General features: G+C 41.7%; 1 protein-coding gene across 2 annotated transcripts in view; it reads right to left on the bottom strand.

Annotated features, from left to right (window-relative positions):
• Positions 1–16,946, bottom strand: part of TESPA1 (thymocyte expressed, positive selection associated 1) — a 913,752-nt gene that overhangs the window by 371,001 nt on the left and 525,805 nt on the right. For both annotated transcript variants that reach the window (XM_069653203.1, XM_069653204.1), the window contains one exon: positions 2,211–2,260. In XM_069653203.1, coding sequence (XP_069509304.1) covers positions 2,211–2,260 — 50 coding nt within the window. The remainder of the gene's footprint in view (positions 1–2,210; positions 2,261–16,946) is intronic.

The raw sequence follows: 16,946 nt of genomic DNA, 5'->3' as shown, positions 1-16,946 counted from the left end.
GCTCTAGCAGACACAATATGGATACTCAACTGCAGAAGATCTCTGATATCGACTGGATTACATGCAGGCCAGAAACACCTCCAAAGGTGGAGACATGTTAAGTAACTTAATAGTTTGTATACTTCACCAAATGACCACCAAAGTAGTCTCAGAGCACCTAATTTTATCAGAGAGTCAAATTGGGCCTCATTACGAGGTTGGAGGAAGCCTTGCTGGTAAAACCGGCAAGGCTACCTCCAAACTCACATCCGGGTCCGGCACCCCCGAATGGGCAATTACCGGGCTATTCTGGCCCAGCATGACCCGGTAATTGCCCTTTCGCAGGTGCTGGGCCTGGTACATCACCATTCCCATTTGAGCCCTATGTGGCTCAATGGGAATGGGGAGGGTGGTAGCACCGGTACCGTTAATAACTTTACCAGTGCTACCATCATGTTCTGCTCGCGGGTGCCAGTACGGCCACCAGGTTGGACCTGGTGGCTGCAAGGGCAACCACGAGCAGAACTCGTAGTGTGGCGGTACGGTAGCAACGGTGCCGGTAGCGATACCGGCGCCGTTGTTGCCTTACCGCCATACTTGTAATGAGGCCCAATGTATTTTGGCCCACCAGGGTGAGAGTAACCCACCATGAAGTGTAATATGTGCATCCTTGATGTCATTACTAAAACACACCATTTCCCACAGAAGACCTCCAATACATGAATACAAAAAAGGTGCCATTTGCCACAACAGCATATATTAATAAAAACTTGAGAAATAATAACAAATCCTTCGAGACAAAGGTAAAAAATAGCATGTTATCAGCAAAGCCTGTCTTTCTCAACAGAAGGATGTACAAAACACATGGCAGTGGAGTCCATCATCAGAGACAAAGAGAAAGTGCCCTATAGCAAAAGTTTGGACACGCTGAAGCCAAACCAAAACACATTTTAGACTTAATTTTTAATGAGGTGGGAAATTAAGTGATTGTGTACAAATGTGGCATAATACTTTAAACCGTTCATTTAACACCAAGCCCCATTTTTGAGAAGTGCCGAGGCAGAGGTGTTGCACAAAGTAGAGAAAAGATAACCCCATGCTCACTTCCTTCACCCTGTCAGTGCGATTCATTATACACCAGAATGACTTTGCATGCAAGCATTGAAAATAATGGATTGCTACGGATTTTGGTTGTGGTTCTGCACGTGCTCAAAACCAGGCAGATTCCAAATGAATTAATTAGTACATGCTGTCTGCAAAGTGAAATTTGCAGACTGTTTATTTTTTCACAAGAAGGAGAGGAAAATGAAGGTGTAAAAGGGAGTTTGTCTCACTTTAATATTTCCTTCTCGCCTCTGCCTTGTGAATGTTTAGGTTCACACACAGGCAAGTTAAGTGCAAACGTCGTTGGCTGCCTGCAATTAGCATTCAATTAGCAATTTTTATAAAATAAAACTGTCAGTGTCCTTTTATCAATATATTTGAGATTAATGCAAACACACAAAGGGGCTCATCTTGAGCTAGTTGCAGTCCAAATGATAGACAAAAAACAGCTTTGATAAGGCTGTACGGCCTTCTTCATTTGTGCCCCATTTTCATTCATGTGTGTGGTGGAGAGGAAGGGCCACAACTCAACTTCCGTTTCCACAACAATCTTTCTCTCTGCAATAGAAATGCTCCAGCATTTTTGCCCGCATATATTTTTATGCCCGCGCAAATTCTGGAGATCCCTAAGTAGTCCACCGGCTTTTTGCCTTTGCAGGGTTAGACCTTTTTGGTCAATTAAACAGATGAAAATAAGATTGAGCAATGAATACAGCACCCATTCATGGATACAGGGACAATCTTAGTAGCCATCAACATTTTGGAAATTGACAGACTTCACTGATATATTATAGGTTTTGGAATTGGGGTAATGTGCTGAGAAACCACACATTATATTCATTTGTTCCTTTTAGTAGACCAAAAGGATCTTGGGGCTGCATTTCCACTGATGGTAACACTAGTTCCAAAGTCAAGGGGTGGCGGGGATCCCGCCAGGAAGGTTGCACAATACCTGGGGTCTGGACTCCATGACAATGTTCAGTAAGCAGTATTACCACTGCTTCCCTCCTCCTACAGCTTCTGCACCTTCCTTTTCAACACAAGGCTTAAATGTCTGCTTCCCTTAACCTATGAGTGTAGAGTGCTCATGTTGACACTGTAACACATAGACGTTGGCCATGACTTACCGTTGGCAGTGGGGGGACAGTACTCTTCTGGCAAAATCTCCACTGATGACCTGCAACAAAGAACATACTTTTAGGATTCATTTTTGAAGGCGCCCATTCAGAGTAACTGAATGCTATTTCAATTTGACAGTAGAGCTTTGGGAATGCATTTGATATGCTGTACTCTTAGTAAGAGCCCGTCCTATGTCAGGCTGGCCTGACGTGATTATTTCTAATCTAGGTCAAGTTGATATTCACAGGTGCCAGTTTGTTCTGTGAAATCTCTCAATTTCCCTATAGGTCACACAGCACCTGGCGCTACTTGAATAAAGCAAATTAACAAGGGGGATCCTGGGAGTCCCTCTGCCAGACATTATTCCTGGTTAGAAGAGCCTTACCCAAAGTCTTTAGCTCACTATCTTTCACAGATGAGAAATATCCCAAACATATCAGTTTCTGTCCTGCCCTTGGGCCGTCCAGCACCGAAATGCTAGGCAATTGTCCTATGAACAAGAGTAACAACAGCAACCCCAGACACATGTTTCATGCTGGTTGGAGCTCATCAGTAGGATGGAGCTGTGCCACTCTAAGAATAGTGAGCAAGGGGTCCACGTCTGGATTCCCCAAGCAACTTAGGGTGAGACCCAAAGTTACTTAAATATGCAAATTAACAAGGGGGTCTTGGGAGTCCCTCTGCCAGACTAATATTAGTCCTGGTTACGAGAGACTTACCCAGAGTCTTTAGCTCACTATCCTTCACAGAGAAGAAATATCCCAAACATATCAGTCTTTGTCCTGCCCTGGAGCAGTCCAGCACCGAAATGCTAGGCAATTCTCCTCTGAACAAGAGTACCAACAGCAACCCCAGACACGTGTTTCGGTCTGGTTGGACCTTATCAGTAGGATGGAGCTGTGCCTCTCTAAGAAATGTGAGCAAGGTGTCCACGTCTGGATTCCCCTAGTAATTTAGGGTGAGACCCAAAGTTACTAAAATATTCAAATTAACAAGGGGAGTCCTGGGAGTCCCTCTGCCAGACATTAGTCCTGGTTACGAGAGACTTACCCAGATTCTGGGTAAGTCTCTCGTAACCAGGACTAATGTCTTCCCAGGAGCCCCCTTGTTAATTTGCATATTTAAGTAACTTTGGGTAAGTCTCTCCTAACCAGGACTAATGTCTGGCAGAGGGACACCCAGGACCCCCTTGTTAATTTGCTTTTTGAATAATACCTTCATTACAATATTATGTATCAATCACTTCCAACAGTATTAGCCAAACCCAATTCTGTATCATCTAGTACTAGGTATCTGGGCCAGATGTGTATGTGCAAAATGTTCTTTCATACCAAACCTAGGGTAACACCCAGGAAATAACATGAACCAAGTTACTAATCATGTTTCCATATAATCACGAGTTTGGAAGGATGCATTGCTTAGAATTAATCTTTCCTGTATCATTGTTTTACAATTCCACCCTGACACAAAAATGGGGAACTGTGAAAATAACATTCCCAGTGATTGACCTTCCAAGTCCAGTCAAAGTAAATGCAGTTAGTAAACTGATTCAGCTGCGTGTGGTCAGTTAACTATTGAGATACCCAATTACCCTTATGTCTGCATGGAAGGTATGGCTGTGGGTCTCTTATGCACGCAGATAGCCATCTTACCCCTTCCAAGTCCATTTTGTGAGGCATTGCTTGAAAAGAGAAAACTGCTGTGGCAGAGAGGGAAGGGACACTTTTCACTCCATGAGTAAAGTTCTACAGACTTAGCCTGAAATCCATATTGGGCATTCTTGGGCCTGAAGACTGTGTTAAATGCTGAAGTGGTTTACAGACCAGTAAGGCCTGGTTCGGAGTAAGAATAAACAAAGAGTCAAAAGGGCATTAAGGGTGGATGCAATTATTGCTTTTGTATGCCAATGTAGCTTGGAGGTTATTGTTCTCTACTTCACAAGGGTAGATTGAGCACTGGTTTTAGTATTTTCATTAACATAGGCATTCACTGGTCTCTTAACATGATATAAATCCTCCTTGGTGGTCATGGGAAATTGACCGTGGGTACACAATGCTCCGTGTAGACGGAAGTCCACCTGAGTGATAATGGGAGTTTTAACAGGGTATACTCTGTGCTGCCGTAAGGTCACTTTGAATGTGGCATTCTGAACCATCTGCAGACTACAACACTTTATACAGCCAACACATTGGCCAATCCTAAGACAGTGCACCACTTTCCGGGATATAATAAGTGAATTGGCCCAATCGTGTCCTTTTCGTACTTTTGAAGGATGGGCTCGATCTATTGCTCAGCTGATGTATTCTTTCATATGAGTTCCTCTTTAATCCATGTTAGCGGCTATTACCTCTCCTTTGACACTTTTGACTTTTTTAAAGCAAATGTTGCCCCGGTTTCCACTGATGTCGTCTTGGTCTTAGATTTTGTGCTGCTCGAGCTTTTCCTTCTCTTCCTCTGAACCCTAGCTCCATTGATCATGAAAAACAATGTTTTTATTTTTTATTTTTTATTTGTGTATTCTCATTCTACATGTTGATACTATTTGTTCTCGAGAAAGCACTATTTGTTTATTCATTGGTGGATGCATTATGTTCCAGTCTGTATCGTTACTCTGAGCTCAAACACACAATACTCCACGTGTCCAGTTAGAGAAAGGCAGGACATATATAACTTCTGCTGGAGAAATACTCCGGTTGAATTGTCAGGTACATGTGTTAAATCCCAGCAGGAATAATGCTGAGATGGTAGTTTGAAATCCAGTGATCAATTGCTCCCAACATTTGCAAGTCTCTTCTTGTAACATCCCAGAAACATCCTGCAGGTGTTACAGGTCTTACTATGAATCTACTCAATTCAGCTAAAAGACATCCATTGGCAGACAAAAATGTAAGGTCCTGAGAATGGAAACTCAGATATTGCAAAGCATATGTTGAACACATAAATGAGCATATGTTTATCAGGGTGTAGCGAGATAAGTTATTCTGCTGTAGGTGTCATCATAGGGGGAACACAGAGAGATATATGTAGAGGCTTAGAGGGTGCGGAGGGGTGGGAAGTAGTGTTCTACCGGATGGGTAGGTAAGGTGTTGTCGGGTTATGTGAGCGACCTCCCCATTAAAAGAAAAAGGAAAAAAAAAGCATGATGAGATTTACATTGAAGTAGCTTACCGCTTGGCCATTTATGGGGACGCAATGATGTAGAACCTTATTCTCACATCTATTTGGCCATTTTAGGAAAATAATGCTCAATAGGGGTTGATTATGAATATCTTGTTTATTCAATTTTGGTAACACCTAGTGCTTCGGAAGGACCTACGCAAGGAAGTGAACATTGATTCGTACATTGCTTGCCTGATCAGGAAACCTTCTGTGAGAAAATTCAGCAAGCCATAGTTAATTGCATTCTGATAATAAAGGGATCGGTCTGTTACTGTTTTAATTGAGATATGCTCCAAGGCATACCGAATGATAATGGGGGGGGCATTACTTTTAAGTAATGTTGAGGAGAAAAGCGCAATCTATGAAAAAGGTAGGCTTGGTCCTCCTTTGAAATCATAACCGTTGGTGCACTTCGGGCTGATACTAGATTGGATGGATGGAGCAGATGATTTGCATAGTGGGCAGGACTGAGAGCATTGCCATTTTGAAGTGAACTCTGAGTTTTACTTCTATTGAGACACAAGGTTTGAAGTGTGAGATAAATAGACAATTTCTTTGGCCCAGTCTGGAATCCACCCAAACCAAGATGTTTAATTCTTGCGATGCAACCAATCAATCACCTGACTCCTGCCATCAGGTCATTATTGTCCCTATCTTCAAATAATTAAGCCAGGGTTGTCCATCATCATACATACCAATATCACTCCTAGATGCTAACTCCAAACAAGAGATAGGCCAATTTACTAGAGACATGGCCTGGCTAGAGGCCATTTAATAATGTCAATGCTAGAGTTTAGGTTCCAGGTCAAAACTCACAATAGATCAGTGCTTTATTTTACATTTTATCTTGACCAACAGAAATTATATTCAGAATTGAATTAATGGATTCAACAGTGGATTCAACAGAATAACATATTGCCAGCAAACCAAATTGGTTTTAGGGGGAAATCAAGCACCATCCACAACCTAATTATCCTCACTTCGGCTATTGAGCATGCTTGGAAATGCAGAGAATTAAATGTATACTGCGCTTATATCAATTCGGTCATGAGGAATTGGCTATGGCAAAAACTAAATGAATGGAAAATCCCAACGGGTTTACTTAAAATTCTCATGCTGTTATACTCTGACACCTACGTGCGAGTGCGGCTAGATGCCAAAAGCAACCTATTGTCATTGTTGCCCACCAATTGTGGAGTAAAACAGGGTTGTCTAGTTGCTGCAACCCTATTCAACCTCTACTTGGCTGACATGCAAATGGCATTTGCTAATTTAGGGTCTAATCAAGTAAAGATAGGCACGTCAGTCGTCGGCTGGCTTGCCTTCGCTGACAATTTGTGAATATTGGATTATTTGCCCGCATGCCTACAGAAGATGGTGAATGCCTTGGCTGCTTACTCGAAACTAAATGGGTTAATGATAAATACTGAGAAGAGTAAAGTAATGGTCTTCCCAGTCGAAAAAACATCTAGGAAGTATTTGCGGGTATTAAACCATGAGAAACTCGAACAAGTAGATACCTATAAATACCTCAGTATTATAGTGGATGCCAAGGTTAATTGGGAAACACATTGGTCATCGATAAAATGTCATAAATCACCAATGTATCAATTGAAAAGGATACGGTAACCAAAAAAGGATACAATTTGGTAGGGCTCTTCCGGATCCTATTTTCACACGACTTGATTGTAGGTAAGTCAAATTAGACCTTCCAAATGATACAACTCTCTGACTGAATGAAACAGGCAGAGAGATGGATCACTGGAAAAGGCGTGGGAATTGTGTAGGAAGTATGACTAGGATAGATAAAGTATCATAAGAAACTGTCCCAATGGAATTACTAAGATAACACAGTATTAGCATTAATTCAGACACTGACCTTATGGCAAAACTGAAGTAATCCACGAAAGTCTCTTGAAGAAAACCAGGAATTGAACAAACGAAAAACGAAGGGAAGATTAGTAAGGGAGACTTATCCCGAACGGCACGAGGCTCTCGCTAGATACCGGGTTGGTGCACCACAGGATAGCGTCCAAAGTGCTGTGCACAATCGCCTTCCAATAGTTCATGAAATACTTCCTTTCCCACGAAGAACAAAAATTAGAATTTCACCTGTTAACTGTCACAGGTACCAAAGGTCCAAAGTAGTTCAGAAAACCATGTGCAGGATTGCACGTGATAGCATACACGCAGCCAGGACAGCCGCGCTTGGAGACAGCGTTTCCGCGTGGAGATTTAGCACACGAACTGGATACACACAGCCCAGGACAGCCGTGCTTGAAAACAACGTCCGCGTGTAGAGATTTAGGACGCGAACAGGATACACGCAGCTCAGGACAGCCGCGCTTGCAGACAGCGTCCGCGTTGAGATTTGGCACGCAAACAGGAACACGCAGCTCAGGACAGCCGCGCTTACAGACAGCGTCCGCGTGGAGATTTGGCACGCGAACAGGATACACGCAGCTCAGGACAGCCGCGCTTGCAGACAGTGTTCGCCTGGAGATTTGGTACGTGAACAGCATACATGGCTCCAGGAATTAGCATGCAGAGGAAAACACGCTCAAAAAAGGCCAAAGAAGTTGCTGAAGGGAATGCGAGAACACAGGTCCGGAGTTCAGCTACAAAACGCCAAAATTGACTTAATCAGAAGCAGCGATCGGAGTTTCCACGCTGCTTATGTACGCACTGCCGTGATACACGTGACGGAACTAAGTCACGTGAATTTTAACGACGTGAAAAATGCAGACGTCGTTTTCCGGGCAATGCATCGAACAACCTCCATTTTGAGTAGAATGGTCTAATGGTTCTATGGGCGTAACTCATTTTGTATGGAGAGGTCGTTCCTGGTCCAGAGATATGTCTAGCAGGCATGACATAAAAGCAAGTTGTTTGGTTTCTACTAATGCCTTGAGTGTCTTCATAGGAAGAAATGCTGGCTATTCAATATCTGCAGTTCTAACGATATACATGGACAAAATTAGATTGAGTCTTCTGCATGCCATAGAAATTTAGGAACTCAAATATAATGTACAGATGAAAGTATTTTTTATCATTGCTACACCGCAAATGTATGCGGTTACCACCGGTGGAATACCTATATCTAGAGTTTGACTTTAAAAGTTTTAAACATGAATACATAAGTAAATGTGTAATATGCTATGATCATCTTTGTAAATTGAATAATGATACCATCATGGTTGCCTATGTTCAAGCATTTCTGAGGCTGGATGGTTGTGCAACCTTGGGCACACTATGTAAATTAAAAACTATGTTTGGAAATTTGACCCAGGGATTTGCCCTCAATACCACTCAAAACAGTCAATGTCAGTTGACGTTTTGGTTAAAAAGGAAATTATCAAAAAGAGCCTCAGTGGATCTCGATGGGACAACCACTACCTGCCCCCAGCGACAGTCTCTCAGTAGCTATGGGCACCTCAGAAGAGAGTATTGAGGAGGTCAAAAACACATCCCATGTTTGAAACCATATGGGAAATAATGTGAGATGGCACTAAAATGAAGAACATCACCATATGGCCATCACCACTGAGTCACCTGTGGTCCCCCGGCATTAATGACCAGATTCCCAATGTAGATAGATTTCAATCCTGGTATGAAGCGGGCTTAGAAAGGGTAGGACAGCTCCTGAAAAAAAGTTTCATTTATCACGCTCCCGGAGTTAGAGGTAGCATTGGGAATAGGCGTGCTGTTCGCATTCCAATTCCTACAGATCAAAGGTGTCCTGACGAAACCTGAATGGAAAGATAAATTGAGAAGAGAACTCACCCCATTTAAATCCCTATTAAACTCTAAGACAGAAACAAAGGGACTGATATCGGTTCTATACAAAACACTGATAGAAGCAGGAAAGGGTACAACAGAGCCCCTCAGACTAAAATGGGAGAGAGACATATGGGAAAATATCGATCCAGAGACATGGAAAAGATGTGTCGAGCAGCACCTAGAGCCTCGATCTCATGCCAATACAAACTACACGCAACCACACTATTAAACAGATGGCAATATGACCCGCACAGACTCTCCAAAATGTACCTATCATCCAGTCCACTGTGTTGGCGAGGATGTGGATTCTCGGCAGACTACTGGCATATGTGGTGGGGATGCCCTCGAATTAAAGTATATTGGGACGAAGTACTGGGGTGGATCAGGGACCTAGATGGGATTCAGAGGACAGCAGACCCCTATTTCGTATTGTTTGGATTAAAGTCAAGGACGAGTGGAGGAGGGTTAAAGATCTGGCTGCGCCACTGCTATTAGCAGCAAGGGCTCTGCTAGCCACAAAATGGAAATCCTCCACAGTCCCAACTGAGAAAGAATGGGTCAATGTGGTCTCCAACACATGTACCATGGAAAAAAAAACATCCTCCCTACATGGGAAATCCACACAATGCGACACTCTGTGGATGGAGTTCCTCAATAAACACATGTCTGCGACAATACACTAACACGTGATGACTAGCCAACCCCATAATCCCACGCTGTAAAAAAAAAGGACCCCCTAATAGGTCACGCAACTCAAGAAGGACCAGAGATATGTCCAGCAGGCATGACATAAAAGCATGTTGTTTGGTTTCTACTAATGCCTTGAGTGTCTTCATAGGAAGAAATGCTGGCTATTCAATATCTGCAGTTCTAACGATATACATGGACAAAATTAGATTGAGTCTTCTGCATGCCATAGAAATTTGGGGGCTCAAATATAATGTACGGATGAAAGTATTTTTTATCATTGCTACACCGCAAATGTATGCGGTTACCACACAATGTCTGCGGTGGAATACCTATATCTAGAGTTTGACTTTAAAAGTGTTAAACATGAATACATAAGTAAATGTGTAATATGCTATGATCATCTTTGTAAATTGAATAATGATACCATCATGGTTGCCTATGTTCAAGCATTTCTGAGGCTGGATGTTTGTGCAACCTTGGGCACACTATGTAAATTAAAAACTATGTTTGGAAATTTGACCCAAGGATTTGCCCTCAATACCACTCAAAACAGTCAATGTCAGTTGACGTTTTGGTTAAAAAGGAAATTATCAAAAAGACCCCCAGTGGATCTCGATGGGACAACCACTACCTGCCCCCAGCGACAGTCTCTCAGTAGCTATGGGCACCTCAGAAGAGGGTATTGAGGAGGTCAAAAACACATCCCATGTTTGAAACCATATGGGAAATAATGTGAGATGGCACTAAAATGAAGAACATCACCATATGGCCATCACCACTGAGTCACCTGTGGTCCCCCGGCATTAATGACCAGATTCCCAACGTAGATAGATTTCAATCCTGGTATGAAGCAGGCTTAGAAAGGGTAGGACAGCTCCTGAAAAAAAGTTTCATTTATCACGCTCCCGGAGTTAGAGGTAGCATTGGGAATAGGCGTGCTGTTCGCATTCCAATTCCTACAGATCAAAGGTGTCCTGACGAAACCTGAATGGAAAGATAAATTGAGAAGAGAACTCACCCCATTTAAATCCCTATTAAACTCTAGGACAGAAACAAAGGGACTGATATCGGTTCTATACAAAACACTGATAGAAGCAGGAAAGGGTACAACAGAGCCCCTCAGACTAAAATGGGAGAGAGACATATGGGAAAATATCGATCCAGAGACATGGGAAAAGAGTTATCGATCAGCAACTAGAGCCTCGATCTCATGCCAATACAAACTACACGCAACCACACTATTAAACAGATGGCAATATGACCCGCACAGACTCTCCAAAATGTACCTATCATCCAGTCCACTGTGTTGGCGAGGATGTGGATTCTCGGCAGATTACTGGCACATGTGGTGGGGATGCCCTCGAATTAAAGTATATTGGGACGAAGTACTGGGGTGGATCAGGGACCTAGATGGGATTCAGAGGACAGCAGACCCCTATCTCGTATTGTTTGGATTAAAGTCGAGGACGAGTGGAGGAGGGTTAAAGATCTGGCTGCGCCGCTGCTATTAGCCGCAAGGGCTCTGCTAGCCACAAAATGGAAATCCTCCACAGTCCCAACTGAGAAAGAATGGGTCAATGTGGTCTGCAACATATGTACCATCGAAAAAAAACATCATCCCTACATGGGAAATCCACACAATGCGACACTCTGTGGATGGAGTTCCTCAATAAACACATGTCTGCGACAATACACTAACACGTGATGACTAGCCAACCCCATAATCCCACGCTGTAAAAAAAAAAAGGACCCCCTAATAGGTCACGCAACTCAAGAAGGACCAGAGATATGTCCAGCAGGCATGACATAAAAGCACGTTGTTTGGTTTCTACTAATGCCTTGAGTGTCTTCATAGGAAGAAATGCTGGCTATTCAATATCTGCAGTTCTAACGATATACATGGACAAAATTAGATTGAGTCTTCTGCATGCCATAGAAATTTGGGGGCTCAAATATAATGTACGGATGAAAGTATTTTTTATCATTGCTACACCGCAAATGTATGCGGTTACCACACAATGTCTGCGGTGGAATACCTATATCTAGAGTTTGACTTTAAAAGTGTTAAACATGAATACATAAGTAAATGTGTAATATGCTATGATCATCTTTGTAAATTGAATAATGATACCATCATGGTTGCCTATGTTCAAGCATTTCTGAGGCTGGATGGTTGTGCAACCTTGGGCACACTATGTAAATTAAAAACTATGTTTGGAAATTTGACCCAAGGATTTGCCCTCAATACCACTCAAAACAGTCAATGTCAGTTGACGTTTTGGTTAAAAAGGAAATTATCAAAAAGAGCCCCAGTGGATCTCGATGGACAACCACTACCTGCCCCCAGCGACAGTCTCTCAGTAGCTATGGGCACCTCAGAAGAGAGTATTGAGGAGGTCAAAAACACATCCCATGTTTGAAACCATATGGGAAATAATGTGAGATGGCACTAAAATGAAGAACATCACCATATGGCCATCACCACTGAGTCACCTGTGGTCCCCCGGCATTAATGACCAGATTCCCAACATAGATAGATTTCAATCCTGGTATGAAGCGGGCTTAGAAAGGGTAGGACAGCTCCTGAAAAAATGTTTCATTTATCACGCTCCCGGAGTTAGAGGTAGCATTGGGAATAGGCGTGCTGTTCGCATTCCAATTCCTACAGATCAAAGGTGTCCTGACGAAACCTGAATGGAAAGATAAATTGAGAAGAGAACTAACCCCATTTAAATCCCTATTAAACTCTAGGACAGAAACAAAGGGACTGATATCGGTTCTATACAAAACACTGATAGAAGCAGGAAAGGGTAAAACAGAGCCCCTCAGACTAAAATGGGAGAGAGACATAGGGGAAAATATCGATCCAGAGACATGGGAAAAGATGTGTCGAGCAGCACCTAGAGCCTCGATCTCATGCCAATACAAACTACACGCAACCACACTATTAAACAGATGGCAATATGACCCGCACAGACTCTCCAAAATGTACCTATCATCCAGTCCACTGTGTTGGCGAGGATGTGGATTCTCGGCAGACTACTGGCACATGTGGTGTGGATGCCCTCGAATTAAAGTATATTGGGACGAAATACTGGGGTGGATCAGGGACCTAGATGGGATTCAGAGGACAGCAGACCCCTATCTCGTATTGTTTGGATTAAAGTCGAGGACGAGTGGAGGAGGGTTAAAGATCTGGCTGCGCCGCTGCTATTAGCCGCAAGGGCTCTGTTAGCCACAAAATGGAAATCCACCACAGTCCCAACTGAGAAAGAATGGGTCAATTTGGTCTCCAACATATGTACCATGGGAAAAAAAAACATCATCCCTACATGGGAAATCCACACAATGCGACACTCTGTGGATGGAGTTCCTCAATAAACACATGCCTGCGACAATACACGAACACGTGATGACTAGCCAACCCCATAATCCCACGCTGTAAAAAAAAAAGGACCCCCTAATAGGTCACGCAACTCAAGAAGGAGATATGACATGATAAGCTCCCCAGTAAGGTGGTACTTAAAACATGCTATGCAGCCCACCAACCGACATGCAACACAACCCTCATCAGATGTAAATGAAATCCAGGGGGGAAGGGAGAGGGAGGGAGGGAGGGAGGGAGGTATGGAGGGAGGGAAGGAAAGGGGTAGAAGAATTACAAATGTATATGGTCACTGCAAATGTGTACAAACTAAGGATGGGAAACTTATGTGATTTACGTTGAAATGCAAATCTGGATGATAATTATTTCGAAAATGTTTGACAAAGATATATGTCTAATTTTTGATTGATTTCCAGAAAAGTGCTGTGACCTAGTTTGAAACAAAATCTAATAAAATGAATTTAACAAAAAAAAAAGGAAATTAAATACCTACAGCTTTGAACAAAACATTGTCGACTTGGCAACAAAACTTTATAGTGGCTCCTACTGCTGTTACAGGCTAACTAGGACAATACCACCAAAATACATAACGGCGTATCCTAGCCCTAAAACAGTTCGCACATACCTTCTAATGAAATTCACTGCCTCAGAAGCTTTTGAAACCATGGGAACAAGACAAGGATTGTCATATGAAAGACGCTTGTGTCGCTTATGTGGCTGCAAAGAGATTGAATCATTAAAACACCTAATAAGAGAATGTGAAAGCTTATCGGTTTTACAGTATACTTTATTAAAGTCAGATAATAATGCGAATGATTTTAACGATACCACAGCGTTATGGCAAAAACTCATGTCTGGTGATGATATTAATTTTATGTATTTTATTGTGTCATTTTATCTGCGTATTGTTGACATTGTTAAATGTTTAGTATGATGCTTACAGTTGTTTTAGCTGATCAGTGCTCACGAATAAAAGAATTGCTGTGAAACATAATGATATGTATGCCATTTTATGTTGTTTGTATATACAAAGCCGTTGGCTAAATTTATCATAAAACTGAATTAAATTGAATATCAGAAAATTAAATATACACATTGCTGTCTTTGACATGCACTAGGCATTTGACAAGGCCGATTGGGGTAAACCCTTGGTAGTCTTATGCAGGCTCAGCATTAAGGAAGGGCTCTTATGATGTATTATGGCACTTTACAAAAACAACAAGGCCAGAGAATCCGACAGCACATACCATTGCCATTGCAAGTGGTGTGGGGGTCATACATGTTTTTGTTCCGGCCCTCCTGCTGTTCATTTTATCTGTCTATGAGAAACTTTCAGTCTTGCAAAGGTTCCCAGCAATGTAGTCATGATCCTGAAAAGTGAACATGTGCCACATACACTATGTCAGAAAATCCAAGAAGATGTATAGACCCCAAACATGAAACATATGCTCTCAGATGGAACTATGGAGGTGTTTACAACATATAAATACACTGGTTAAGATTCTTGAGGAAAACCATCTTGACAAGACACAAATTATCAACAGACTCTGAATGGGTCGTTCAAAAGGTGCCCTGTCATCTTCAATAAGAGAAGAGGTGATTCTGTGGTTACGGCACTTATGAAGGCATCTGTGGAAAATCTCAAGCAATTCCTTTTTTTTGATGCTGTGCTATGGGAATGTGCAGCTAAAACAGGACTGTCAGCCACAGATAATAATTGTATGCAACATTTAATCTGCATAGTGGATTCACTAGGAACTAGGGGAATTTGCCCTTGAGGATCTTGTCATATTTAAATCATTTCTTTGTTGGGTGATGCTCAAAGAAAAATCAGCACCTGATCTTGAAATACAATTATCATCACAGCGTACCCTTGATCTCATTAGGACTAGATTCTTGAGTCAAAAGTAAATATACAATTGACCATAGATGGTCCAAGGAAGTTCCATTTTCAATGTAAAGAGAAATCAAACCACACCAGATTAGTCGCATTGGAATCAGGCCATCTATAACTGCTTACATTCTAGTGATGTCTGTTGAGCCTTAAATTGATTTAGTAAATATCCAAACAGCTACTCTAGTTCTTACTATGTTAAGACTGTGTCAGCTTTATCTCAGGACTCTAATAAGATGGTATAGGTGGGACAAATCTGATTGGGAATGCAGGTGTTCTTAGAATAAACACACAACACAGATGATCACATTGTTCGTTTTCTGTCCTGCAATATGCTCTTATAGAGGTAGTTAATTGTTTTCATAAAAGACAAACTATTGATAATTGTAGGAGTGTCTTGTCATACTGCATCATAACAACACAGAAGGGTAACATCTTTAAAATAGCTACCTTTATAGGCAGAATTCTTAAATGTTGGACAGAACATGCCGGAAATGCCTAATGATTGCACAACCTTATAAGGCAGCAGATTGTTTCAATGCTACATTGCCCTATTATAGAAGAATGTCAAAATAAGTCTGTAAGAAACAACAAAAGCATTGATATATACAGTGCACCTGTGATCATTGTGATCATTGTGCATGTACTACCAAACTAATTTGAACTTAATATAACCATAGTGGGACAATAGTGGGAAAAGCTCAGCTCAGTGAAGAGCAGTGGACTGTATGCCAGGGGGGACATTGCATTAGCAGTTTCTAGGCCTTGAAGAACCTTCCTAAATGCACAATCAAGGTACATTCACCATCACTTCATTGCCACGCTGCACTTCATCTGCAATAAAAATAACCCTCCACTCGGAGAAAAGAATATAAGTCCAGAGGAGCACAAACGATTTACATGTTTTTGTGGATAACACATGCTCCCAAATTTGGCCATGACAGTGATGCCAGTGTTTTCAAATGTATTCAAAAATGCATTACCTGTGACATCCCTTCAGAAACTACACATAGTGACCGGTGTAAACAAATCTTACACTTCCCAAAACATATGTGTGGCAAATACTGCCAACGTCAATATACAAACAAAGGAAAATCCTATACCAAATTTCGCTTTGGCTTCCCTAGACCAGTTTGCACAGTAGGACAAATAGATAGCTTGATGTCTTCTGTTAGACACAGTGTAAAAGGAAAATCCCCTAAAAACCTATACAACATTAAAAGAGAGAAAGCATCCAAGTACATCAATGATTACAACGCAATTATTGCCCTCTTGTGGAATGCAAAAATAGACATACAATACATTGCAGACAATTCCACTGCAATTGCAAGATATGACTCACCAAAGCTGAGAAAACAGTGCTAAAAGACCTCTGGGATGACATATCATCTGACAAAACACTGACACAAAAATTCTACAGCTTCAATATAAAAATGCTTTAACAGGTTTACCCTTATTAGGCAATCTGAAAACATTGTCTGGCTAAACCTGGGCCAAGCTTCATCACGAAAAAGAGTAATACAATTGTAATTGTCATTTTTTATTTGTAAAGCGCTTATACACAAGTGAAGTGATTCAAAATCCTACCAAGAGATAGAAACAAAAGCCACAAATGATCCCAACAGCCAGGCACTTAAAAAAAAAATGATTTCATTGTCAAATACTACCCAAACAGAAGTACAACTTTGGAAAACATGTGGCTGTATGACATAGCTCAAAACTACTCCTACAAAAGCAATGTCACGCTAGATGTTAATTTTAAAAAATACAAACAAATGTTGGACAAAGAATACCAATAACATGAAGAAATTGAACCTCTACAAGATAAAGACATAC

Source organism: Ambystoma mexicanum, chromosome 3q (assembly GCF_040938575.1).
Source record: "Ambystoma mexicanum isolate Mex_15411 chromosome 3q, UKY_AmexF1_1, whole genome shotgun sequence".
Classification (NCBI taxonomy): domain Eukaryota; kingdom Metazoa; phylum Chordata; class Amphibia; order Caudata; family Ambystomatidae; genus Ambystoma; species Ambystoma mexicanum.
This window is presented reverse-complemented; position numbering and strand designations above follow the sequence as displayed.